The sequence below is a fragment of the Heterobasidion irregulare genome (genome assembly GCF_000320585.1).
Source record: "Heterobasidion irregulare TC 32-1 unplaced genomic scaffold scaffold_14, whole genome shotgun sequence".
Lineage (NCBI taxonomy): Eukaryota > Fungi > Basidiomycota > Agaricomycetes > Russulales > Bondarzewiaceae > Heterobasidion > Heterobasidion irregulare.
In genome coordinates this window covers 310,175-336,639 of record NW_009258210.1, presented here as the reverse complement: position 1 = coordinate 336,639, position 26,465 = coordinate 310,175, and the positions used below count along the sequence as shown (strand labels likewise).

General features: G+C 50.5%; 9 protein-coding genes across 9 annotated transcripts; 5 read left to right on the top strand and 4 right to left on the bottom strand.

Moving 5' to 3' along the window:
- Positions 1-144: 144 nt before the first annotated feature.
- Positions 145-1,984, bottom strand: HETIRDRAFT_165049 (glycoside hydrolase family 5 protein; the record flags this gene model as incomplete). Its single annotated transcript, XM_009554913.1, has 7 exons — positions 145-525; positions 580-694; positions 761-820; positions 872-1,101; positions 1,153-1,588; positions 1,661-1,859; positions 1,921-1,984. 7 exons carry the CDS (start codon positions 1,982-1,984, stop codon positions 145-147), a joined length of 1,485 nt encoding a protein of 494 aa, XP_009553208.1.
- Positions 1,985-3,865: 1,881 nt separating this feature from the next.
- On the top strand, positions 3,866-5,433 carry HETIRDRAFT_165050 (family 16 carbohydrate esterase; the record flags this gene model as incomplete). The annotated part of the gene is made up of 9 exons (XM_009554912.1): positions 3,866-3,996; positions 4,062-4,087; positions 4,144-4,258; positions 4,312-4,396; positions 4,451-4,743; positions 4,801-4,849; positions 4,906-5,022; positions 5,075-5,295; positions 5,352-5,433. 9 exons carry the CDS (start codon positions 3,866-3,868, stop codon positions 5,431-5,433), a joined length of 1,119 nt encoding a protein of 372 aa, XP_009553207.1.
- A 574-nt stretch (positions 5,434-6,007) lies between these two features.
- HETIRDRAFT_423377 (uncharacterized protein) lies at positions 6,008-6,749 on the bottom strand (the record flags this gene model as incomplete). The annotated part of the gene is made up of 3 exons (XM_009554911.1): positions 6,008-6,096; positions 6,165-6,522; positions 6,576-6,749. The coding sequence occupies 3 exons, from the start codon at positions 6,747-6,749 to the stop codon at positions 6,008-6,010; spliced, it is 621 nt and encodes a 206-aa protein (XP_009553206.1).
- A 162-nt stretch (positions 6,750-6,911) lies between these two features.
- Positions 6,912-9,984, bottom strand: HETIRDRAFT_157766 (mitochondrial import inner membrane translocase; the record flags this gene model as incomplete). Its single annotated transcript, XM_009554910.1, has 9 exons — positions 6,912-7,439; positions 7,496-7,549; positions 7,619-7,758; positions 7,846-8,101; positions 8,173-8,277; positions 8,723-8,839; positions 8,925-8,990; positions 9,089-9,271; positions 9,862-9,984. 9 exons carry the CDS (start codon positions 9,982-9,984, stop codon positions 7,167-7,169), a joined length of 1,317 nt encoding a protein of 438 aa, XP_009553205.1. The 3' UTR covers positions 6,912-7,166.
- A 545-nt stretch (positions 9,985-10,529) lies between these two features.
- Positions 10,530-12,788, top strand: HETIRDRAFT_456270 (uncharacterized protein; the record flags this gene model as incomplete). The annotated part of the gene is made up of 3 exons (XM_009554909.1): positions 10,530-10,634; positions 11,255-12,371; positions 12,466-12,788. 3 exons carry the CDS (start codon positions 10,530-10,532, stop codon positions 12,786-12,788), a joined length of 1,545 nt encoding a protein of 514 aa, XP_009553204.1.
- Positions 12,789-12,918: 130 nt separating this feature from the next.
- Positions 12,919-13,287, top strand: HETIRDRAFT_57170 (uncharacterized protein; the record flags this gene model as incomplete). The annotated part of the gene is made up of 1 exon (XM_009554763.1): positions 12,919-13,287. A coding segment is annotated over one exon (369 nt), but the record flags the coding sequence as incomplete, so codon positions are not given.
- An 876-nt stretch (positions 13,288-14,163) lies between these two features.
- Positions 14,164-14,466, bottom strand: HETIRDRAFT_246004 (uncharacterized protein; the record flags this gene model as incomplete). Its single annotated transcript, XM_009554908.1, is given in 2 exon segments — positions 14,164-14,249; positions 14,262-14,466. Coding segments are annotated over 2 exon segments (291 nt in total), but the record flags the coding sequence as incomplete, so codon positions are not given.
- A 2,368-nt stretch (positions 14,467-16,834) lies between these two features.
- HETIRDRAFT_332503 (uncharacterized protein) lies at positions 16,835-18,274 on the top strand (the record flags this gene model as incomplete). Its single annotated transcript, XM_009554907.1, has 1 exon — positions 16,835-18,274. The coding sequence occupies one exon, from the start codon at positions 16,835-16,837 to the stop codon at positions 18,272-18,274; it is 1,440 nt and encodes a 479-aa protein (XP_009553202.1).
- A 5,006-nt stretch (positions 18,275-23,280) lies between these two features.
- HETIRDRAFT_430985 (uncharacterized protein) lies at positions 23,281-25,527 on the top strand (the record flags this gene model as incomplete). Its single annotated transcript, XM_009554906.1, has 1 exon — positions 23,281-25,527. The coding sequence occupies one exon, from the start codon at positions 23,281-23,283 to the stop codon at positions 25,525-25,527; it is 2,247 nt and encodes a 748-aa protein (XP_009553201.1).
- Between the last annotated feature and the right edge of the window lie 938 nt (positions 25,528-26,465).

The following is a 26,465-nucleotide window of genomic DNA, read 5'->3' as shown; positions in this document are numbered from 1 at the left end:
AATCGAAAACCAAACACGAGAGTTTATTTGGTGCCATGATGATAGACTCAATGAAGGAAAACAATTCTGCCCCAGATGCGGGAAAGTTACACATGAAGGCAAAGCTGGCGAATGTGCGCGAAACAAAGAAGAGATAACGTAATCTTACAAGAGAACTACACTCGTGATACTAAGCTCAGCTAAGTGAACGCTCAATATGGCCCCGCTTACCGCTACCATGTCGTCAACTCTCACCCAATCCTCCAACGCAGATGTTCTGAAAGCTCTACTTGCCACCAAGGCTTCAGGTAAGATGATCTCGAACGCGGTTGTGCTGTTAGAAAGATTCATTGCAATGATAGTCCACTTGAATTCCCCTGACGGTAGGGTAAAAGCGAGAGCGTTGACAGTACTTGGCAGTCCGGAAACAGCGTGCCTCACGGCGCCAGGCGGAATGAACCAGGTGAAATGTTTGAAGAGGAAATAGCGCTTGGTCAGATATACACCGAAGTTGGAATTTGTGGCAAAATTGCTGTCGTAGTAGATCTGCATGTTTGAGTGAGCATACAAAAAGTGAGAACATCTGAACAGGCGACTTACAAGACCATCATTCCAACCATCCGCGTTGATTTCATACGGGCATGATACGTCACTCAGGGGGTCACATCCAAGGCCACTACTTGCTGAAAGCCACCAGTCAAAATGCTCGTCCTGGCTGCAATATCAAGAATAATCACCTAGTTGGATTGGAATGATCCATGTTGAATCAAAAGGTGCTTACGCTTGAGTGAATGCTTGATATACGAGGCCGCCTGTCTGTAAAGCAGACACTATTGTTGGACTACAAATTCGTTTATTCAAGCGATATGTTATGTGGACAACTTAGACTTACTCATATCGTCCTCCGTAATTCAACGCGCCGAACGGTTGGGACTCATCTCTTGCTACAAAACAACAGATTTCACTGAACCAGCTAGGAACACCACCCGAGAGATTGCGGGCGGTCTGGCCAAGAGCCATATCCTGCGCGTTATTGGCGAAACCGTACTGGTGGTGGCTGACAGCGGATAGGCTTGGTCCTGCTGAAGACAACCAGGAAGGTGCATCCGCGGTAAAAGTGCCCTGAGATAATATTGAGATATGACGGAGCCAGATTTAGTACGACTGTCTCACGTAGCTGCTAGATTCGTCTGCCATTATTCCGACCTCTTTCAGCCCAGCTGCATCGAGAGTGCGACGTAGAGTTGTAACAACTGCTGCGCGCTGATTTGGTTCCACAATCATCCCTTCCTGACCACATAGTTCGTCACCGCTATTGAATCCATTATCGGGCTCGTTCATCGGCGAGATAAAGTTGATGTGCACGCCTTCTTCGCGCCAGTGATGGACGATATCAACGATGTACGTGGCATAATTCGGTATTGAGGCATTGACCAACGTGCCTCCGCAACTGCGATTGTTCGAAGTGAAAGCAGGCGGGGCCGAGTTGACGAACGCCGTCAAGATTGCTACGCCGTGGTCAGATGCGGCACGCAAAAAGTAGGACCCTTGCGGATCTGCGCTCCAGTTATACACTCCAGGAGAGATGTACATTGTTTCAGGTGCACGACTTGATAGCGAAATAGTGACGATGCATCAGAATGAGCTCAAGCTCATGAAGGAAGTAACAGTCGTCACTTACCCAATTGTCCCAACGTGCACACCGCCTCCGCCAATGTTATAGCGATATGATGTCATCGAAAGAGCCTCTCTCCCAAACAGTAATTCAGAGACGTTATTCTTGACCTCGTCGGAAAAGCTGTAGATGTCGAGAGGCCACCATGCACCACTTGCGCCGATCCCATTGATGGTTTGGAAAGCAGTAGAAGAGACCGTTGCCGCTGCGAACAAATTAGATTGAAAATGCTTCGTAACACCGAAGACTTCAAATAAAGTGCATACATCCAGAAAGGCCAAAAAGTGGGGCAATGGTTGTTATCAGCACGTTGACCTTGTAGTAAAGCATCAGCTGCGGAAGTGATGTCGTTGACGGTCGTGGGTGGAACAAGATTCAATAGTGTTGTCCGAGAACCATGAAGGAATCAGCTCGTTCTTATATTCAGCAGTCCCGGTCCATGCAATGATACGATATCGAGTGAAAAATGGTATGGGGTTCTGCGCAGGGTGGCTATATCAGCAGGCCATGAAGGAGAGATAATTTACGAGCGGTCCATCGTGGGCATGCGACGCGGTCTTCATGAATCTCGCCCAAAAATAGCTTGCGTAGAGTGTCCTCGTGCTCGATAGGAGGTACTTCTGCCCTGAAGGAGATGCAACAACTGATCAGTGAAGTCATATGTCGAGAAGGATGAATTTGGTTCTGGGACAGGACGCGGCCCGGAGACTTCCGAACCGGACCCTGGATGACTGGGAGTCTTGGATATTGACATCCCGTTGTTCAAGATCGAACAGGCATCCACAAACAAGTGATACAAGCTAGAAAATACATGTGCATAGATAGGAAACGACAAAGAAGGCTATCAGGTGTCGCAGGCTTTGGTGTCTGAGTGCAAACGGTCTTCATACCTAGCAGGATCGAATATCTCTACAGATCTCTTAGATCGATATGTTTTCAATGTCCAAGGTCTACTTACTTACTCGAGACGGTTGTCTGGAGGGATATATTTACATAAGCATTGCATAAGAGCCTGAGGCTAGTTGTGTGTGTGTGTGTGTGTGTGTGTGTGTGTGATCGTATATTAACGTCTAGTGACAGCGCGCCGTATGTCTAGACGAGTAGCAATGTGTACTCTACGGAGATATGGACTAAATGTATGCTGTCTGGTGTGCTCTGTATTGGCACTCAAGAGGCACGTGATTACCTCGAGGAGGTTGGGTCGCATGGCAAAGATTAAGGGGAAGTATAGTAAGGTATAGTACTCATCTGGATGTTCTAGTGGTGGGCCTGAAGCTGATTATTGAGTTGATCGACGAAGGACATGAAGGGGTCAGCTCATAAGAGTACAGGAGTAAGGTCATATCCAATCGATCGATCGACCACCCAATGACCAGTCTTTAAGATAGCGAGACAGCGCAAGCATCAGTCAGCGATTGTTGCATGTAGTCTGATGCTTCGATAATTCCGATGACCATGGTGTTCGACGTGGAGCAGTGATCAGAAGGCAATTGTTTCCCAGACGATGAAGGATAACGAGGCTCCAAGCATGTGCCAGAAAAAGTGGTAGACTGGATTTTGGCAACCAATCACTCAAGTCGAAGCCTGTGGTGACGCTCGGCCGAAGAAATCCTAAGCATGTAGTTATGATCAGGCAGACACCAGACCCTGAGTTTGCAAGAGAATCGGAGTGGGTGCATACTGACGGTGTGTATGACTTCCTGCGATGGTTGCGTCTCCCCGAGAGGAAAACCCATTAGTAGGTGACCTGAGGAACGGATGCTTTGAACTCCGAAACTCTCCGCGCAACGGCTTCGTCTCTGAGGTTTCTTGGTTTTCTTTCATCATTTATACACAGATCAGCGCATTGGCTTACAACAGAACGACCGTCCTAGATCGAAGTCATGTAATGGAGACTAGCGCATTGTGTCACCACTGAACACTTACCCTCGGCATGGAGGAAATCCGGGAGATCTCCTGTGTTTTTCCTCGGGTCCAGCTGATCACGAGGGTCCAAGAGGGCCCGAGCAGTGATGGGAAAGTAAGTGTTTTCGTTCACCGGACATATCTCGAAAGGTCCTGCGTGCCGAGAATCTCCCGAAGAGGCTTTGGGCATGTACAATTCTCGCCAGTGAATTACATACCACATGTGCATTGGCAGCACATCTCTACATAAGATGTGAAAGTGCAAGCTCACAGTCGTTCGTGCACGCATTCTGCACAATCTAGAGAATGTTGCTTTCTTTCTTTGTCTTCTCTGCAGTCTCGTTGGGTATCTTCACTAAAGGAGTGCTTGCGCAGCAGGGTGCTTGGGCACAGTGCGGCGGTATCGGTTGGACTGGTGGAACGACCTGCGTCGCCGGGTAAGAATCATTGGTCTTGTTTAAAACCTATCCAGACGATGACAGACCGACATCTTTTACCCCAGCTACGCTTGCACGTACTCGAACGACTGTAAGCCCTGCTTGGAACGGTCTTCCATGCGAATGGCACTCGAACTTTTACAATAGATTATAGCCAGTGCGTCCCGGGCACAGGCACTACTTCCTCATCGATCGCGACCACATCGACCTCTGCTACCGAACCTGCCCCTTCTAGTGTCAAGGCAAATTACTGGTTCAGTTTGTAAGAAGCTTGTTTTGTGAATATATGTGGGTGATGTTGATAATTCATTGCAGTGGCGACTCTTACACGCAGACCGGGTTTATCACTACGGATACCCTTCCAACACCGGGAAATCCACTCGGAAACCCACCATATCCTGTACGTTGGTCCACCACAATCATGTATTATCTCAATAGTACGACAATCATCTAGGGATACACTGCAGTTGGTGGGGTCAACTGGATCGACCAAGCGACAACTGTGTCGAACCACTCTCTCGTGCTAGCTTACAATTACGCATATGGTGGTGCAACCATTGATGCAAGCTTGGTAACCCCTTACGAGCCGACGGTGCTTTCGCTTACGGACCAGGTCAACGAATTTCTCAGTCAGGCGAATGTGGGAACCGGTACAAAAATCTGGACAAGTTCGAATGCACTATTCTCCGTATGGATCGGCATCAACGATATCGGCAACAGCTACTATCTTGGTGGAGATCGAGCTGCGTATGTCTTAATCCACTATATGAATTATTTATTCTAAAAACTGAATATTCGAATTAGCTTTTCTGATACTTTATTGAATGCTTATTTCGCCTTGATCGAGAAGCTCGTATGTCGTCGTTTCTCTCTCTGTGAATGGGATCTAATATTGGTTTACTTCTTCAGTTGTTAGTCTGTACCACAGTCTTGTTGTATGGTAGACTGACTTTTCTCCGAACCAGTAACACTGGCGCACGGAACTTCCTGTTCATCAATGTGCCTCCAGTTGATCGCTCTCCGATGGTGCGCTGCTCCCCTTGACCAATTGACCGAGCGCTGACTGTAGATTGAGTAGATGGTGGCGCAGGGCACTTCGGCGACGTCTCTCGAAAAATCTGTTATCGCTGGATTCAACTCTAAACTCGCTGCACGCGTCTCAAACCTGACCTCTACGCACTCTGGAGTGAAGACATGGCTCTGGGATTCAAATACAAGGTTTTCTCAGATCCTAGACAACCCTACAGCGTTTGGATTCGTCGACAACTCCTCATATGGTAACACTGGGGATTTCTGGGGGTGCGTACGTCTCTTCGTCTCCTTGGATCGTGTATTCACCATAGCGATGGGAACAGCAACAATTATCACCCGTCCAGCAGTGCTCAGGTTATCTTTGGCAATGACGTCGGGTCTTTCCTTTCGGGTTCGGTTTGGTGAACACACAAAGTTGAATCACATGGCGTCTAGATCATCAGATGCTATAAAAGTAACGATGCGCATGAAGTGATCAATGCTTCACAGTATCGTGCTATTTCACAGCACTGATGACACAACTTTGTTTATCCTTCTCCGCAATTCAATGCAACTCTTTGGAATTTTTTTTGAGAGATCGTGAGGATGTTCGGGAAGGTATACCTACCTGCTAACTTACCACCATCTTCTCACCCATATATGGTCTGCAGCTCAGATCATCTGAAACAGCAATCGCAAATACTCTAGCCCAAAGCAGTTTTGGGTCTCGGAGCGGGGATTCATAAACCCCTATGCTGATCGAGATCGTCACGGAACTTCTTGCAGGTTTGGGCAGTGGTGCAGTGGCCTGTGGGAGACATAATTCGTACTGAGAGTTGGACGAAGAAGACGAGAAAAACCACTGCATGAGGTATCTATGAAGCGTATCCAAGTGATGCGAATAAATACAGGGGTATTGTGCAAACGTAGGCTCTGTGAGTATGTAGACGTCCGGAAGATGGTGATACAACATGGAGGAACAGCTAAATTCAGTAACTATTCATTCGCACTGCCATATATAGTATCCTGCTGCGGTGTACCACATAAGCCGAGCCTTGGGATGTGCTCCGAGCGCTTTTCGCATCCGGCCTAGAGAGGATGGAGTATTGAATATTGTCAACTTCTGATGTCACCACATGGGAGGCAAGACGACGTACGAATATGATTACCTTTAGGCATCTCATTGCACTCCACGCATGCCTCGATAGAAAAGTTGTCGAGTATGCAAGGGATGTAAGGCGTGTCCGGCGTGTTCAGCGCGCGGTCCAAGTATACCGGCCAGCTGATCTCCTTTCTAAGAGAGTCTGTGACTGACCTTTTGAGTTCGATGCTGATCAGTCCAGACTTGGCGAAAAGCTGCATGTTTGGATCGCGCAATTTGGCCAGCAAGAATATCCGTTCACGAGATATAGGAAGACCGTAAAGAAGACATGGTGGAACCTCCATCCCGGGTCGAGGCACAAGAGCGCGAGGAAGGTTGGGCAAAGGCAAAAGCTTCGCTAATTCTGCCTTCGTCTTCCAGATAGAGATCATTAGATACAGGAGTATTTGTAGAGAAAGATCCTGACATATATGTGATCTGAGGGATCCCACTGAAGTTGGAGTTTTTTCGGTACTCCTCTGAACGCTTTTACAATATGCTGCTGTAAAGGGAGAGATCGAGTGGCAGATACTTTTCGGAACTCCTCTACAGGAGAGGTTGTTGGAGTAATGGTAATATCGGGATCGCAATGGGACGACATGTCGATGGAGAAATGAGCATATTGCTAGGCCTAAGCAATCGAAGAAGGGAACTAATTGGTTTGGTTTTCGAATTCCTCATAAATAACGTTGAGCCGATCATGTGACTATTCAGCACGTCCCACAAATCCATGTGATGGAGCTATCTCACCCATGGCTAGTTTGATACGTTGATTGAGAGTCTTATACTCATAATATGAATACACAAGACTCTCGATGCCGACAAAAGCATATGCGAGAGAAAGTAAGCGGAGAAAAACAAACGTCACCCCAAATCGTGGATCTATATGTGGACAGCTCATATATGGCCTCCAACCCTGCGCGAGCTGGGAGAATTCATCGCCGTCGGACTACTGCCAAGCATGCTGACTACTCTACCACCCTTCCCTCATACCTATATATACCCATCCCACCCCCACTCATGTCGAACTCTTCTCTACCTTTACCGGCTCTGCTTGTCCCGAGGCTGCAGCGTCTGCACCCGGAGCCGCGGGCGGAGGCTGGGCGCCTACGAGTGTGCCGAGCGTGCCCCACAGATTGCCAGACATCTCACGGAGAGCGGCCTCCTCCTGTGCCTTCTTCTGCCTGTCGAACTCCTCGCTGTGGTCGCGAATGTATTTCTGTTCTTCTAAGTACCATGCCTGCGCCTCGCGTCGTTTCGCCTCAAGGTACGTCTCGGGCACCTTTGACGCCTGAGAGAATAAGACGTTAGCAAATAAGAGCAGGGAGTAGGCAGAGAGGAACATACACGTGCACCACCACCTGTGAACAGGGTGCTGAGCGTGAAGCCGCCACCGAGTCCCTGGATGTCAACAACAGAGATTAGACACCACACCACAAAGCGATACCTGAATCACAAAGTGATACGCACCCCACCACCATGTGCCTTCCAGTTCTCAATGAACTGGCGCTTGCTCTCCGCCTCGCGTTTCGCATACTCCTTCGGGATATCCTTGCCCTCGTACGCCTTCACCATTGGCCGCACATCCGGTGGATTGTAGATCCCGATTGCTGTCCAGGGAACCAAGTTATCAAAAAGTCGAGTCCATTAGATCAATACGTAGGCGCTTAAACATCCAGCGATGCTAAAACACTCACACTCCAAAAATGGAATCATCTCCACTAATCCCTTATCACCCGGCTCACCCTTCCACGGCTTCATGAGAATCGTGTTTTCGGGTTGTGCTACATGTTCAGGGTGGGTGTCTAGTAGTATGACGCGCTCGAGAGAGCGGTTGAGGTAGGTCAAGTCCTTGACGGGACCGCTCTCGGATGCACGTGTTGCCTCTCGTGTGAGTCGGTAGGCAATAAAATATGTGTATGGGTCGAGCTTGTCGAGGATCGGGTAGGCGGTCTGTTCATGGGAGAGACATGGATAGAAAGGGTCAGAAGGTGCTCAATCTGGGAAGAAATGAGAAGTCATACGTAGTAGTACTGCGTCGTGAACACAACGACCTCATAAAATTGCGAGAGGTACGCGATGAAGTAGTCCACGCCTGGGCGCTTCGCCGTCCGCCAACCATGCTGCCTCTACACAAGAGAAGGCCCAAATGTGAGATTATTGTTAATGGATGAGATGGTGGGTAATGGGCAAGGCAGCAGAAGAGGCCAAAAATGTGAGCGGACCGCATATAGCTGCTCGAAGGGTCGAATGGAATATTGAAAGAATCGAAGTAAATTATACAGCGCCTGCGGCGCTCGAATACAACCACGTAAACACACGGTACTTTCATCGGCCATTGTATGCGCGTACATATAAAGGCCTATACCTGTGAACCGCGGGCATTTTGAAGTGACTCCTAACATCGAACATCGACCGCACAAAGAAAGACAGCGCATGCAGGGTACTCGCTAGAAGCCAATGATTCCATAAGCGCATACATGCGCCTTATTCTCGTGGCTCTTGTGGGGACGTCAAAGTCCATGCAAGCAATAGGGCAAGAAAAACGATGCAAAAGGAGAGTCAAAAACTCACATCCCATGTACTCGTCACGAGCAGATCATCAAGCGACAGCAGCAATGTATATGGCTTCTGATGCGGAGGAGGAAGAGGCGGCGGAAGGAGCTCAGGCCATGCAGGTTTTGAAAAGTACTGTCACGCAGTATAACATAGAGGGAATAAAGTGATAAGAAATGCTTTAGTTTGGGAGCTCAAGGTGATATATGTATGGACATACATCGAACATGGATGTGAACCGCTCCGTCGTCCGACCCCAACGCGTTGCAGGTGCTGTTTTTGGAGTCTACAGGAGAGAAAACATATCAGCATACGTGATCGAGAATATCGCATGCGTGCTGGCCTCGCGCAAACATAAAGACACGCCGATAGTGGGAAACTGACCATTCTTTTCTCAACAAGTTCGTCATCTTCCCATTCACGGCCAAGCCAAATGGCGCCTCCGCCGAGTGCAAGCGTAAACATACCAAAGCCGAAACGAGCCATAGCGCGGCGCTTGCGCTCGATGCTCGATAGACTGTCCCTGGATGAGCGCGCACCAGTGCGACCAGCATCGCTTTGTGTTGGCTCAGGCGGTGCAAAATCAAGTGAGAGAGAAGCCGGTGCGGGTGCGGGTGCGGGTGCGATCGTGATTTCGGAGTTTGCATCGGAGAGAGGTGGTGAGGGTGAGGGCTGGGATTGAGACGGAGGGGATGCTGAAGCGGCGGGAGGGTCTTTGCTGGTAGATGGCGAGGATGAGGGGGACGGCACGGGGCCCTTTGAAGTTGTCTTGCGAGATTTTGAGGCAAGACCGCGGACAGCGCCCGAGGAAGATGCACAGGAGGGAAGGGAACGATGGGAAAGTAGAATACGCTGCGGGGTGGAGCGGCAAGCCGCACGTGTGAGAAGCGGTATTGGATGCATGGCTATCACGGCTTGTGCGCTGCGACGACGGTGAGGGCGAGCACGACGCAGTGCACGGCGAGCAAGCGAGTCGGTCGACGGTGTCGCGTCACGCCGAGTTTTTGGCTTTGGTCTTGTTTGGTGCCTCGTCAGCTGACGTCAACGCGTCGTGTTCAACGAGTTTGCCTTTTTTTCTCGTCAGTGACTGCATCGTCCATCATATCCTTCTTCATTGCCTCGATCAAACTTCATAACTCATTCGTGGTATCACTAACAGAGTTATCAATGTTGAATTCGGAGGCATCTTTGCTTCTCTGGCATTCTACGGTATCTGTCGCATATGATCTTTCAAAATTTCTCTGCCTTTCTCCAGATGGTAATAGCTTGAATGACTGCATTATGGGCAGCATCATAAGATATACTGCAAAGTGTTCCTAGATTGATAGTCCATATCTCTCCCCTTCTCAAATGCTTGACCTGACTGGTTATGTGATTTCTATGTGACACAATGCTGCTGTTGTCAAGGCAGGCCATGCATGGAGAGTACACTTTTGTGATATTGCTTGTTATCATGTTGGCAGTATCAAGATCAGTATGAGACTGCTGCAAGTACTGCTCTGTCTTTCAGAGGAATGTGCCCAAATGACATCTGCACTGTGCTTGCCAGGTTGGAGGATTACATCTCTAAACATTTGGAAATGCACTTAACACATGTGGAACTGTGTAGCAATGCTGTTTTGCTTTCGGCCTGCTCTCAGTGCCAAATGTCACTTTGCTTTGCTTTCTGTTAGAGAACCTTATCCTTGCATTCATGTCATCCTGATTTCCATTTAATCTGATAAGTACTTTCCTTTTTTTTTACTATGGCTGATTCACTCTATCTTGCTCTATTATAGCTGCTCTTAATTAATCATTCCTAAGGTGGAATAGATTGTATACAATCATGATTTCTGTTATGATCACGTTCTGTCGGGCCTTAACGGCGGTCTATACCGACACGATCATCACAAATATCAAGCGGCCTCACAAAGAGAGGCGTACAAACAAGGTACAGATAGTAACCTTGGTCATCTACTCCCAACGGATCACCTTATCGTTGGTCGAGTATCACGGGCCTATTGCGTAGCGGGCATGGAACGCCGCCTTACAAACTACTCACACATCGGGCATTGAGCTCCTAGTCTTTCCTGGCCGGAAGGAGACTAACGGAGAAACACAAGAGTAGTCGTTATTGAGAGAGAACGACTTAGAGTATACCTACGGATACATATATGGTATTCTCACGCCCTACTTCCTAAAGTAGTATAAAAGGCCCATAGAGTAGGCTGAGGTTCTTCAGTCTATTCTCTTCGTTCATTGTGGTCTTCCTACCACAGCACCCTCATCCACTGTAGTCTTCCTACTACAGTCTTCATTGCTACATCGCAATACACTTCTGGCTCCTGTGCTACATGTACAGTCGAGACCGCCGTTCCACACATCCTCCACAAGCAACCTAGGGAAGAACCTCCTACTCTTGGGGTTACCGACAAGCAGTCGTAACACTAGAATAGACTCTTCTGCCCCTACCTTGCTCGCACTAGCTTGCTGCCACACTCTCTCTCATAACCTTCCTTGGTGGGGATAATAGACCCCCATTAAGAAAGCGTTACTGCACACACTCTGGAGCAAGACCTAGGCCAGGAATACCCACCCGGCACTAGACGCATCAATAACCAACTCCGTCACAACAATCGCCCGATCCGGCGCGAAGGGGACTTCTGGGTCTACGAAGACAACAACAGATACGCTCCCCCAAATTACGATAACTGCTCATACCGAAACGGGCGGTATTACTTCACCCTTGAAGACGGAACAGAAGAAGAGGATATTTGGAACGAAACAGAAGCTCAGTGGGAACTAGCCCCACAATACAGGGAACCGGCGCCGGTAATCCCCGAAGACTCGGAGCAAGAGGAAACGACCTCGGAATCAGACTCCGACTCACCAGACCAAACACCGATCAACACCCGAAATGAACCGCTCGCCAACATGTCGGGACAAGCTTCGACTTCTACAGACCCCCCTTCCGCGACAGTACAACCCGGAAGAGGGAAGGTCAAACTCCCAGACAACTATACAGGCAACCGCATTGAATCCCAGAAATTCATGCTCCAATGCCTCCTTTTTTTCGCAGCAGAATCCGATCGGTACAAGACCGATCAAGACAAGATATCCTTGGTACTCTCATGCATGAGATATGGCACGGCAGGAGCTTGGGCCGAGAACTTCCTCCTCAAATCAGTAGAAGCGGACCCTCCCACTGATCTAGGAACCTGGAGGGACTTTTTAACAAAGTTCAAGCTCCAATTTAGGGAGACCGGCAAGACCGATAAAGCGCGAAGCGCACTCATGGCCTTCTCCCAAGGACGAATGACGGTTGATGAATATTCCAACCAATTCATCCTCATTGCCGCCGATGCCGACATCTCCGACAAGGAGCAAGTCCCTTACTTCCAACGCGGGTTAGACCCGCGCGTCATGGACAAAATATATGACAAGGAAGTTCAACCAAAAGACACCATCCAGGATTGGATTAACACAGCCTGCGAAATAGACGGACGACTCAGAGCCAGATCTGCTCAAAAAGCCATCCTTGCCAACTCCACCTCCTTTCGCAGCGATTATCTGAATCGTTTCCACACCCAACCAGCCGTCCGTTATAACTCCACAACTGCCCCTCGCAGAATGAACAACCAGGTGGTTGACATGGACATTGACGCTACCAGAAAGTGTAACGCCGAAAGTCAAAAGAGAAAATTTGACGGCAAGCGAACCACCTCCTGTTCTAACTGCGGAAAGCCAGGGCACTCTAGTGCTAACTATTGGTCACCACGTAGAGGCGTTCGCCCAGTTCGAGGAAACTCGAAGAGACGCCTGGGTACGACAGGGAGAGGAAACCGCGCAGTTGATTTGGAAGGAGAAGACGACGCACCCGCTATGGGAGACCAAGCGGGAATATATTGAGGAATGGAGACAGAGGATGTTCATCGCAACAACTAGCGGGTACCACAACCTGGTCCTTCGATGGAACGTCCTCACTCTGCCCCATCCGGACGACCCCAAACGAACCATGGGCAACGCGCTATGTTACCTAACGGACGACGGGGAGACGGAAGCGTCAGTCATTCTGCTCGAATCGGAGCAGTGCTCGGAGAACTAGGGGAAGATGAAGCAAGAGAAGTGATCTTGAGACACGCGGAGCGTTTTTCCTGACCTCTCCCTCACCAGCGAAGGAGAGAGGTCAAGAACGACCCGAGTTTGATGCCCGCACTTGTATTCATATCGGAGCAATGAATGACCGTATCATCACTCCCATACGCCTGAACGTGAAAGTATCAAACAGGAGTCAATACGCTGGAGCAAAGGCAACCATCGACTCGGCATGCGAAGGGGTTATAGTAAACAAAACTTGGGTCAAAAGACATCGTTTCCCCACCTATACACTCAACAACCCCATTCGCGTCCGAAACGTCGATGACACCATTAACAAAGCAGGTCTCATCCGATCCGCCTTGGATGTGAACCTCACCATTCGGGACATCAGTGGACGAACGCATACTGAGCGCGTCCAGATGTTTATCTCCAACCTAGGGAAGGACGACCTTATCCTAGGAACAGATTGGTTGAAATACCACGATCCCTCCATCGAGTGGAGGCGACGTGAAGTGCACTTTGATCGGTGCCCCCAGAAATGCCAGCAACCACATGGGTTCACTAGGGCAAGGGAAGAACCGCAAAACAATAGGCGGTTATCAAACGTGGAGCCATGGCACAAACCACGCATTAACGAGCACGAAAAACAGCGCCTAGAACATCTCCGAAGACTATCGGAAGATGTAGGACTCCGCGACCATAGCGGAACGTTTGGTGTCCAACTACGAGCATACCTCAAAAGAAAATGGCTCCTACAGGACATAAGGAAATACGCAGAAGAGAAACGAAAGGCTCAAGCCAAACCATCTCTTTCACCAAACGGGGGAGAACCTGATCTCTCACATAAAAACTCAGGAAAACAGGCCACAGAGGAACCAGTTATTCGGAAACTGGCTCCCGAACCGTCAGGATTTGCCAGCTTCGACCAGGATTTGGAGGATGAAATTGTCGTCACCAATCTAAAGGAAAGAGTCCCCAAGGCGCATCACGAATTTTTGGACATTTTCAGCGAACGAAAGTCGCAGTGACTCCCAGAGCACATTTATTGGGACCACGCCATAGATCTGAAACCGACTTTCAAACCTCACGTGCCAGAAATCTACGCCTTGAGCCCAGAGAAACATGATGAACTAGGAAAATTCATCAAGGAACACCTCACTCGGGGGACCATCCATCGATCCACCTCACAAACGGCAGCCCCATTTTTCTTTATAGGAAAGAAAGATGGAAAACTGCGCCCGGTACAGGACTATCGCCATTTGAACTCGTACACCATCCCAAATGTGTGCCCCCTTCCACTGATCCAAGAACTATTGGATGTGATCAAAGGGGCCACCATTTTCAGCAAATTGGATGTACGGTGGGGATACAACAATATATGAATCAAGAAAGGCGACGAGTGGAAGGCAGCTTTCATCACTCCGCTGGGCTCTTACGAACCCACGGTGATGTTCTTCGGCCTTACCAACTCACCAGCCACCTTCCAAGCCATGATGAACATGATCTTCAGAGAACTCATCACGGCCCGGAAAATAACCGTATATATGGACGACATCCTCATCTTTTCCAAAAACATGGCAGAACACATCCAGGTCCTGAACCAAGTTTTCCAGATCTTGCGCGACAACGACCTCTATCTGAAGCCAGAGAAGTGCGAGTTTTATAAAGAAAAACTCCAATATCTGGGATACACAATCTCAAAAGACCATGTCGCAATGGAAGACTCAAAGGTGGACGCCATACAAGATTGGCCAGTCCCACGCACCGTCCAAGACATTCGCTCCTTTTTAGGTCTAGGAAACTTTTACAGGCGTTTTATCGATAAGTTCTCCCTTATCGCACGACCTCTGCACGACCTCACCAAAAAGGATGCAAAATGGAACTGGACTTCAAAGTGCCAGGAAGCTTTCGAACGATTAAAAAGGGCATTTATCAGTAAACCCGTTCTAAACTACCCGGACCCCATGCATCCATATCGACTAGTAACGGATGCCTCACTAATCGCTTACGGAGCCACCCTCCTGCAAGAAGGAAAAGATGGCGACTGGCACCCAGTCGCATTCCTTTCCGGGTCATTTTCACCAGCAGAACGGAACTACGATGTCCACGATCGCGAACTCCTGGCCATCATAAAAGCGTTGGAACACTGGAATCACTACCTTGAAGGTGCATGACACCCTTTCGAGATCTGGACAGATCACAAGAACCTGGAACATTTCCAAACAGCGCGCGATCTCTCACGACGACACGCCCGTTGGAGCCTTTATTTGAGCAGATTCGACTTCACGCTCAGCTATAAAGCAGGATCAACAAATCATTCCGATGCTCTGTCCAGGCGTCCAGATCTAAGTGAGGGGGTGGAATCTGACAACAAAGCTCAAATTTTGCTCCCGGCCAACCTTTTTAACAAATCCGACGACACTCTGGTAGAACCGTCCCCGACACGACATATCAAGTCCACAGAAATTGCATCCTCGGACCTCATCTCCCTCATCCGACGCTCAAAATCGGAACATGATGCCCTGACAAGGGTAGCCCTCGCCAAACTTTTGCGAGTAGGGCCACAAGGAATGAGAGGATTACTGGGACACTGGACACACGAAGACGGAATCACCAGACGAAACAGCCACATATGTGTCCCAAAAGACGATGCCATACGAAGACTTATTGTCAAAACGCATCACGACGCACCCGCGGTAGGACACCTGGGGAGAACAAAAACATTGGAAATGGTACAACGACACTATTGGTGGCAAAACATGACAAAGTTCATCCATGAATACGTGGACAGATGTGCGGTATGCCAATCAACCAAGAATCTGACACACAAGACGCACCCTCCTATCCACCCTTTGGAAACCACCAACGTCCCCTGGCGTTTCATCTCGACAGATTTCGTCACGGACCTACCCGAAAGCAAGGGTTTCGACTCAATCAACGTGGTAGTGGACCAAGGTCTGTCCAAAGGCATAGTCATCACCCCATGCAAGAAAACGATCACGGCAGAAGAAACAACCGTGCTTTTCCAGAACAACGTTTTCAGTCGACATGGGTTGCCGACCAAAATAGTATCCGATCGTGGCCCTCAATTTGCGGCCAAGTTCACCCGAGAACTCTGGAAACGGCTAGGAATCACCGCCGCTCTCAGCACGGCTTATCATCCCCAGACAGACGGAGAAACAGAACGAGTAAACCAGGAGATTGAACAGTTCCTGAGAACGTTCTGCAATTACCACCAAGATAACTGGGTGGACCTTTTGCCGTTTGCCGAATTCTCGCACAACACGCGGAAACATTCAGCCACCGGAAAATCTCCTTTCGAAGTGCTATACGGGTTCAATCCCCCTTATTCAGCCGACACTGCGCTGGAGACAAAGGTACCCGCGGTAGCTGAACGCATTAAGATGATCACAGAAGTCCAGGAAGAAGCCACAGCCAGCCTACAAATAGCCAGCAATTACGCCAAGGACCGGGATCTCCACAGGAAACTCCCTCAATGGAAAGAAGGAGACCAAGTATGGTTAGAAGGAACCCATATCCGGACAACCCATCCAAAGTTCAAGCTCGCTCCTAGGAGGTATGGCCCCTTCAAAATATTGGCGAAAATAGGAACCCTGGCATACAAACTTCAAATTCCCCAACAATGGAAAATCCACCCGGTGTTCCACGCCGCAATGCTAACCAAGTATAAGGAAACCGAAGCACACGGAGAAAACTTCGCAAGACCATTGCCGGAGGTATTAAACGATGAAGAGCATTATGAAGTGGAAATGATCGTGGACTCAAAAAGACAAGGACAGGGAACCAAGTATTTGGTCAAGTGGGTAGGATATCCCGAGGCAGACAACACCTGGGAGCCCTACACTCTCCTAAAAGGAACAGCGGAAGAAGTCATGAAAGAGTTTCATGACCAATACCCTGATAAACCTCGTCCGGGAGCACCCTGAAAAGCGGAAAGAAAAATCTATAAAAGAGCGTCCGGAGAGCTCTAAACAGACCATCCTCCCACATCTTCCCCCACTTTTCTCTCAAGCTCCTTCTCCTTCACTTCAAATGCTCCTTCACGAAGACCACGATGCTTCATCACCATCAAGAAACTCCTCCCCCGATGTCGTCCTTATGGTGTCCAATCCAGACATCGGACGAGTGGATAGAGGAACCAGTCCTCACCCAAGCAATGCTGGACGAGTTGATAGAGGAACCAGCCCTCACCGTCCAGAGCCCGCCGTCGTCACCCTCGCTCCACACCTCAATAACTTCTCAGATGACGACGCCGAGGACTACGCCAAGTTCAAAGAAAGAGAAAGAACCCGCCGACCGTCATCCCAGGGGCCCCCACGAGATGCATCACGGAATGAAAACCCTGATGACAGAAACCTACCGGGCTCTGACGAAGTACCAGTGGGAGTTCCACCTCCTGCTACAATCGCGGCGAGCATTGGAGCTACAGGTCCCTCGGGATTACGAGCAAGAACAGCAGCTCAACTCCCAAGCCATGGAGAAACTGAATCGATACCAGTTATACAGGGAGCTACACCTCCGCCAGTACCAACTGGTGGACAGATTCCCCGCTCCATGGGAAGAACTACCCTTGGTGCAAATCCTCACGCCGGAGAATTGGAGCGACACGCGGACACGCTCCTCCAGCGAAACACTATCTCCGCGGTAATACAAATGGCCACAGCCATGGCCCTACAACGACTCGCTAACTTCGCTGCAGGGCAACCTGGGAATGAGCATAGCGACATACCTCGACGACTGGCTAGTGCCAGTCTCCAGATCAGAGGACTCGCCCTCCAAACAGACCCTGACACCGCCTCTTGGTATGAACATAACGACGGACGACCACGAGCTCTCCTCATCCATCCCGACGAATTCTCCCAGTATGTCAACAGAGAGCTCCTTCCAGCTCTCCTCTTCACCGGAGAACTGGGCGCCGTCCAACCAAGTAGAACCGACCCTTTCTGTGTTGTCGTCTGGAATGTACCACGTCCCGGAGAATATCCCACGGCTGTACCAAATCCAAGAAGGGCTCCGCGCACGGTTGTGGAACGCCCTTCACCGAGGCCACGGGAAAGTCGCCCAACACATAGCAATCCCACGACGTCCCCCTCTCACCGGGTACGAAATTTTCCCTTATCCCATGGGGGTACCGACGAGGAGGAACCGCCCGTCTATCGAAGAAACGAGGGAAGAAGAAGTCGAGGAACCCAGGCAACCCTCCGCCGCAGAACAACTACTGGCGGGAGTGTTCGACACCGGCCTGGAACGCCTCCTCCTAGTGCTCGATTTCGTACAGACGAGGGACCGAATAACCGAAGTAGCCGCAGAACTCGCCGCACTGATTCGGAGGCTAGAAGAAATCGCTCTTGGACTCGATCCGAGCTCGATGCATGGGATGCTTTAGACGACCCTGGAAATTACGACGACGCCGATCCGTATTATCGGCCTGATGAAGGAGGCGATGGGTACCAAGGACCCTATGACTACTAAAGAAGGGCAGTCGCGGAGCGAGAAAGGGGGTAAGGAAGTTGAGGAACTCCTACTCCTACTAGGGTCCGAAATGACCTTAAACTATCGATCGTCCGCAACGACGTAAAACTAGGATTGTCCCTCAAGACGTTAAACTGTACGACCTCATCCGAAAGAGACGTTAAACTACCCGCGTCCGGAATGACGTCTAAACTATCGGACCTGCATGTCTTAAAACTGTGAAAAGATAAGAAGGCAGGGGAAGTACCTGACCATTTTAGTCCTAGGTTCAAATGATGGTACGAATCAAGGACAACAGCGGGCATAATTCCACGTACGACCTACGGCGGAACCTTTCACATCCTCGCTGTCAAGGAGTTAATCTGACAGATGCATCGAGCGTCCTATTTGGATCCTCAGTTTTACAGGGTTTTTTCCGCATTAGGGAACCCTCTACATGACATATACTCTACTCGTAGGTGTCAACAAGCCGGCTCTTCGCCTTGGTACAGCGAAGTGCCCATATATAACCGGTTGCAAGTCCGAGTCAAGAAATTATGATGCACAACTCATTAAGTGAACCCTCACAGTCAAGGTCTGACTGGTGTTTTGGGACGTCCCACTTTGGATCTCCCGTTTTACAGGATCGTTTCCGCATTAGGGGATCCTACAGCTGGCGCATGAGATGATGTAGAGAGCGGGCCGCCTCTACTTCACAAGTCTTCCTATATTGATGCGAGGCCATAAAACACATCCGGAACGATGTAAAACTACCAAAGGCTTGGTCTGCAATGACTATAAACTACTAGGGTCCGCAATGACGTTAAACTAGTCTTCGTCCGAAACGACGGAAAACTACCCTTGTCCGAGATGACGTAAAACTACCGTTGACCCAAGGAGCGTGGTTGTATTCTGGTGAAGCGCGGATTTTCGGGAGGATCCGCGTCGCAGAACCCTGCCTAGAAGAGGTCGAAGCGCTTCCGATATTCACTCGCTTTTCGGTAAAAGAATATCGGGTCGTCTTGGTTCAAATCCAAGCGAGGGGTCTGGGGACATGGAAGAGCAAGCATCTCTTCATGGAGCGCTCAGTCTAGTCCTGGAGTCGAAGTACAAGAAATTCCGCTCCAAGACCTAGTCAGGAGGCAACTAGGACACGTGCCTCGAGTCGAAGATCTAGTAGGAAGGGACTAGGTCATGCGACTCTCGTCTGGCCCACATAGCGGAAGAACGACAAGAGCGGGCCACTCATCCAAAGTCTATTCCGTCAATCGTCCGCAACGACGAAAAACTAGGTCAGTCGTCCGCAACGACGATAAACTACGAAGCGTCCGGGATGACGTTAAACTAAGCATTGTTTTTCCACAATATTTGTGGCGAAACAACGTCCACGATGACGTTAAACTATTGTCCTCTCAACAATGAGGATTGTAATGGATATCTCGACCAGATGTTCATTCGTCCGCAACGACGGTAAACTATTGTCCCTTTCCACATAGGGATTGTTTGAGGCCAATGGCATCGACGTCCGCAACGACGGTAAACTACGGGCATCCGAAACGATGTAAAACTACTGTCCCTTCGTTCTAGGGATCTTAGGATGTGTCTCAAGATTGGGATGTCTCCTAGTCCGAAATGACGAAAAACTATTTTGTCCCTTTAAGCATAGGGATCGTGCGTGGTGGAAATCAAGGTTATCCCCACGCGTCCGAAACGACGCTAAACTACTTGTCCCTTCAGGTATAGGGATTGTGCGTGGCGATCTTGACAAGATACCGCGCGTCCGCGACGACGTTAAACTAGTGCCCCTGGACCTAGGGGTTGTCATTGATGTCCAATCCCCTGGACACCAATGCGTCCGCAATGACGGAAAACTATTTGCTCCTTACCGTATAGGAGTCGTGGATTGACCGCCATGCTGTCAATCGGTCCGCAATGACATTAAACTACGTGCTCCTTACCGAATAGGAGTTGTGGTTGTTGACCAAGACCGTGGTCATCAACCGTCCGAGAAGACGTTAAACTACTCGTCCCTTTTAGTACAGGGATCATCGGTCGACATCATTCTTGACGAGAATGTGTCGACAACGTCCGAAAAGACGGTAAACTACCTTCATCCTCAGAAGGAAAAGCCTATCGTGACTCGAGGGACATAGTCAGACGATAGCTCGCCTAAAGCACGGCGTTAAACTGCAAGTCACCTATCGCACGGCGCTAAACTGCGAGGATGCCTACCTCACGGCATTAAACTGAGCGGTCTCCTAATATTGAGACGTATAAGTTATCCGGTTTGATATAGTATAAACCGTTCCCATCATGCCTCAGTGGAAACCTGCGGGACAAAAGTCTGGTCTAGGGCCCTATGCACATAACCGATGAATGGTCCGGCATGCAGAAACATCTTTTCCCCACAGATATTCCATGTTGATGATAAAGAAGGTCCGCAAATGACCTAGAAGTAAACTACAAGGCAGCGCAGGGCGCCTTAATACATCCGAAACGATGTAAAACTACTGTCGTCCGCAACGATGATAAACTACGGAACGTCCGGCAAGACGTTTAAACTGCTAGTCGTGGATATATCTCGCGACCCGACAAATATATCAGCTGTGGTCTTAATGTCCATTCGTGCAAGCGAACGGGCCGATCCGGAGAAGGAGTCAGACTCCTCCTTGCTCCTCACGGCACCCTTCAAGTCTAATTCTCTTCACATCCTTGCCTCAAACCCAATACGCATAGTGAATCAAACAAACTCTGGACGTCGAACTAACTCACCGGAGATGAGCCCACCGTATGGGGGCAATACTGCTTGGGATTTATGGCTGCAACCTCACCGGAGATGAGCTCACCGTATGGGAGCGATACTGCTTGGGACGTTAAGATGGTAGTCTGGGGAAGTAGGCCTAAGCCTTTGTAAAGCGATCAACCTACTTGCCCGTGGACGCCATCCTCTGAATGCCAAGAGGAACAACAAAAATCACGAGGATAACGACTATCCTGGAAACACTGAGGTTTGGCCCTCGGAGAAGGAAGAAGAAGAACCTGATGACACGGAATTGGAACCCACATGCTAGAGTTTCTATTCATCCATACACCACCCGCATTCATACGCCTTTCTTGACACCTGTCCGGCGTCGACCGGACTGACATCCTGGCTTGAGAACCCAGGAAAGATCACAACAACCGAGGGGTGAAGGAAGAACATCCCACAGAGCGGAGGTGTGGTACCCTCACGACTCAACAAACAAACAGCTCAACAGAGATGGAAAACTCCTAGAGGATCAAACGACGTAAGTCGGTCTTCCTCCCAGAAAACGAAGTCATGTCCCGGAAGTCGCATCCGGAGACCGTTTTTGGATCAAGAAAGCAAATCGTATATGGAGTGGCGATGAAGCGCACAGCGCTGTCCTACCAGGCGAATAGGACGTAGAAAGGGGGTATTATTATGATCACGTTGATGAGCATGCACCCGCGCTAGGGTCCGAGGGAGGTATTCGGGAAGCTTTGGGGAGATACCGAACAGCGCTCGACAAGTACCGAAGACGCCGACTATTACCGAACACGGTCGGTCTCTACCCGACCGACGACAAGCCACCGAAGGACGTTCGGCAGCACTTGGGTCAGTTTGCCCACACTTCACGTACTTACCATGACCGCATAGGAGTGTTACGATAAGTGTTTACGAGATCGGAGCCAGTATTCCGTATCGGCCGATGTCCTCCGTGAGTCGGTCGGTCCTTATCGCTTATCTTCCTGACTTCCGCATGGTCGGTCAAACGCGATCTTGCACCATTGCTTGGCCACCCTGGTCGTACAATACCTCTTCTTTATTTTCATTGGCTCTCCAACGCCTGTTCCTGCTACCTACGCTCGGGCGACGGATCCCGAACGTTCGGGATTTCGACATCACTGATTACCTTTTACCTTATCACCTTCGGAACCCATATGGACATCTCACCTACCTTCTTATCTTCTCTGATCGCTGGGGCTTGGCGCCCATTCGACATCTACTCTCATTTCGGGTTCGATATTTTACTTAGGGGCGCTGTTTACTATAAAAACCTACATACAACTCTGGAATAAACCAGCTTTCGCACCCCACAGTTCAGAGCTCATTCGCACTCGTCTCAACCATCGAAATCGTCTTCATCGACTCCCGAAAACTTGTCATCTTCGTCGTTCGGCCTTGTTCGCGTTCGTACTCGTCTCTTCGCTCGTACCCCTCGTCCTTCCTCGTATATTGTCAGAGTCCCGTGTGGCTCTTGAAGCACGTAGTTGTCGGTCGCGACACTACCTCCTCGTTACCGACCGAATCGCCGACACGACCGACCGAACGTTCGGTCGGTGTTCGGTGCAGTCCCGAAACCGTTCGGGCGCTATAATCTCCACTCCTCGCTAGTGCGCCGTCGATTTCTAAAGTCATCACTAACGATTCCTTGTGTAACAGAAACTAGCTCCAGCACCCCCTACATTAGAGGTTGTTTTAGTGTTGTGCTCGGCACTTAGAGCCACCTCTAGCGTATCATTTTGGAGCCCACCGCGAGGGGTTAGTATTCAAAATTACCTCAAGGAATCTACGTCGCTCGTCCCGACCAACAGCGGAGCGCGAAGAACGACAAACAGTTATCGACAGCTTCAATACTCAGGAAACATCTGCCGACCGAAGTTTGTTCGGAGACGCCGATATAGTCCCGGAGCATCTATCCCACCATCACTATCTTGATCTTGAATCCTCGCCATCGCTCTCGCCGCCACCCGACTCCACTTTCTTCTTAACCCCACCTTCGTCGCCGAACCGATCGCTACTCCCGCCGATTTCCCCCATCCTCGACCTTGCGCTCTTAGAACAATCACCCCCGTCTCCTATCCCATCTCTCCACGACTCCATCTCTCCGTTAATCCCACGCAGCCCCGTCTTCTGGACGCCGACCATCCGACCGACTTCGCTAGAACGCTCCTTCGAACCAGCGACTCCATCCCCGATCACCTTAGCAAACAATACCTTCTCCCCCACCTTTGACTTTCTCACTATGGCAACCCCATCCATGCCCGCTCGTGGAGATCGAACGGCTCCGACCTTTGACCCCCATCAACCCCGCGAATTGAGACGATATTTCGCCGATCTGGACTTCCACTTCGTTCGGTCTGCGGTAGAAGACGAGCAGGAAAGGAAGAAACACGCTTGCCGATTCCTGGACGTCGACACCTGTGAGCTTTGGGAATCGCTCACCACTTTCACCGACGCCACGAAGACATTCAAGGAGTTCTGCGAAGAGGTCTACAGACTATACCCCGGATCGGAGGAAGAGCGCAAATGGTCGGTATCAGATATGGACAAGCTAGTCGGCGAAACGAGCAGGGTCGGCATCTTGTCTCTCAGCGAACTCGGCGACTATCATCGGCGATTCCTGGCGATCACGGTATTCCTCCTCAGCAAGGCACGAATCTCGGTCGCCGAACAGGGACGCGCCTTCGCTAGAGGATTCCAACCAGAGCTATGGGCAAGAATCTCTCAACGTCTACAACTCAAGTTCCCCGATCATTTCCCAGACGACCCATACAACCTCCAGGACATCCACGACGCGGCCCGATTCGTCTTGCACGGCACCACATCCGCCTACAGCACTACGTCCACCGACATCTCTCGAGCAGCCCCCACTGCGCCGCCCACCAACACGATCAAGGCCGAAGACCTGGCGACCATGTTCGAACGGCTCACCGACACCTTCGTCAAAGCCATTGCAGCTCAGGGGACGTCCAGGCCAGCCGATCGACCATCCCGACAACCAGGACAAGGCGGCGATAACTGCATGTTCTGCGGCAGTCCCGAACACTTCATGCGCGCCTGTCCCGAGGTCAATGAATACATTCGGATCGGCAAATGCAAGCGGAATATCGAGGGGAAGGTTGTATTGTCAAGTGGGGCATTCGTACCCAGAGAAATCACGGGTAGTAATCTGAAGGACCGAGTTGACGAATGGCATCGCAGGAATCCAGGCCAGTTGGCGACCGGACAGATGATGTTTACGGTAAACGCGGCGCCGACTCACCCGATGACGATAGCCTCCCGTCACGAGTCACCCTCATTGCTGGATGTCACCCCAACTTACCAACTCACCGACGTCCAGCGAATTGCGAGCCTCGAACGCGAACTATTCGCGCTCCGAACACGGGGCGCAAGGGCACGAGAAATGGCGCAGACGGGACGTTCGGCACCTACCCCTTCACCGGCTCCCGAACGACGAGCGAGGACCGAAACTCCCGAACCCGAACCCCGACCAACCACCCCGACGCAGCGACCGCCCCCGGTACCAGCCAAGGACGATGCTCCGATCCACCCATACGCCAAAGCCCAGGACGCCACCTATGCACCACCGCACGAACGCAACATAGGGGCCCCGGCAAAGATACCATCGGCAAAGAAGGACGCTCCGGCCTACAAAACCACGGCGCCGATCTACGACGAGAAGGTAGCAGCCGAGGTCTACAACAGGGCGATGGCCACTCAGGTGACGCTTACCCAGCGCGAACTACTCTCCCTCTCCGCCGAAGTCCGTTCGCAGGTCAGGGAAGCCACGTCGGCACGCCGATCACCTACCAAGGACGCCAGCAATGTTCGGACCTTCTACCAAGATGCCGATCTACCCTACGCCATCGACGATCTCGAACCACCGACTCGACCGACCGTCTCCTCCTTCGTCAATGTCCTGCACCAGCCGGAAACACCTCCACCTGGCGCGATCATCATCCCCGACACGTACGAAACATATCTGAAGAGTCTACAGCCCGGTCAGGTTCCTCAGCCGTTGATAGTCGCTAAAGAATCTTCAGCCCTAAGGTCCATTGTTCCCCTCGTCGATCACCAACAGGAAGTCGAATGCGTCATCGATCCGGGTTCACAAGTCATCGCCATGTCGGAAGGCATTTGCAATGAACTGGCACTCATCTACGACCCTGAAATCGTCCTCAATATGCAGTCGGCGAATGGCGAAATCGACCGATCCTTGGGCCTCGCACGCAACGTCCCATTCCTCATCGGCGATATCACCTTGTACCTCCAAGTCCACATCATTCGTAACCCAGCCTACGACGTTCTCCTCGGTCGGCCTTTCGACATCCTCACCGAAAGTATCGTCAAGAATTATTCAAACGAAGACCAGACGATCACCATCAATGACCCGAACACGGGACGACGAGCCACCATTCCGACGATTAGACGAGGACCCCCTCGAGTCCTTCACCGAAGACAAGCGGGTTTTCGCGATTCGATGAATTGATCCGAGATCAAGGAGAAGTTGCACTGATCATTTCCACCGATCATGATACCCCCAATTTCCCACTTATTGAAGCGTCCTCAGATTTCCATTCTCCATCTCCCTCTCGTCGCGATCTTTGTCTCAAGTACATTATGGCCTCCGATTTGGGGCCCGAAAATCATCTCAAAAACAATCTCAATTTCGATATGTCGTCCTTATTTTCCTCAGTCGTCCCCGGTTCTTCCCATTCCACTAATATCGCCGACCCGGTCGCCATCTTCGCCGCCAAGCGCAAGTACAAACCGGTTGCACAGAAAACACGACCAGTCTTGGCCGACCTCCCCGAAAAGTTCCGAATCGTTCGGAACATCCTTGGTGACCCTCTCGCTACCCTTCCGACGCTGACACCGAACCCCCCACCCTTCACGCCGACCGGCAGATACACAGCCGAACGGCGCGACCTCATCGACAAAGTCCACTCGGACGACTTCCTTTGGCCCGCCGAACGACAGCTCATGCACCATTTCATGTGTCTACAAGAGATGGGATTTGCCTGGGACGATTCGGAACGCGGACGTTTCCGCGAGGACTTCTTCCCACCAGTCAATATGCCGGTAGTCGAGCACAAGCCCTGGGTTCAGCGCAACATTCCGATACCACCAGGCATCTACGACGAAGTGTGCCGACTTATCAAAACCAAGATCGCCGCTGGAGTCTATGAGCCGTCGAATTCGTCCTACCGATCGCGCTGGTTTACAGTCGTCAAGAAGACGAATAGCACCTCCACTGGCACCAAACTCCGAATCGTTCACAGCCTCGAACCCCTGAACGCCGTCACCATCCAGCATTCAGGTGTGCCCCCATATACCGATCAGATCGCTGAACAGTTTGCAGCTCGCGCTTGCGGCGGCATTCTGGATCTCTATGTTGGATACGACGAACGAGGGCTCGCCGAATCA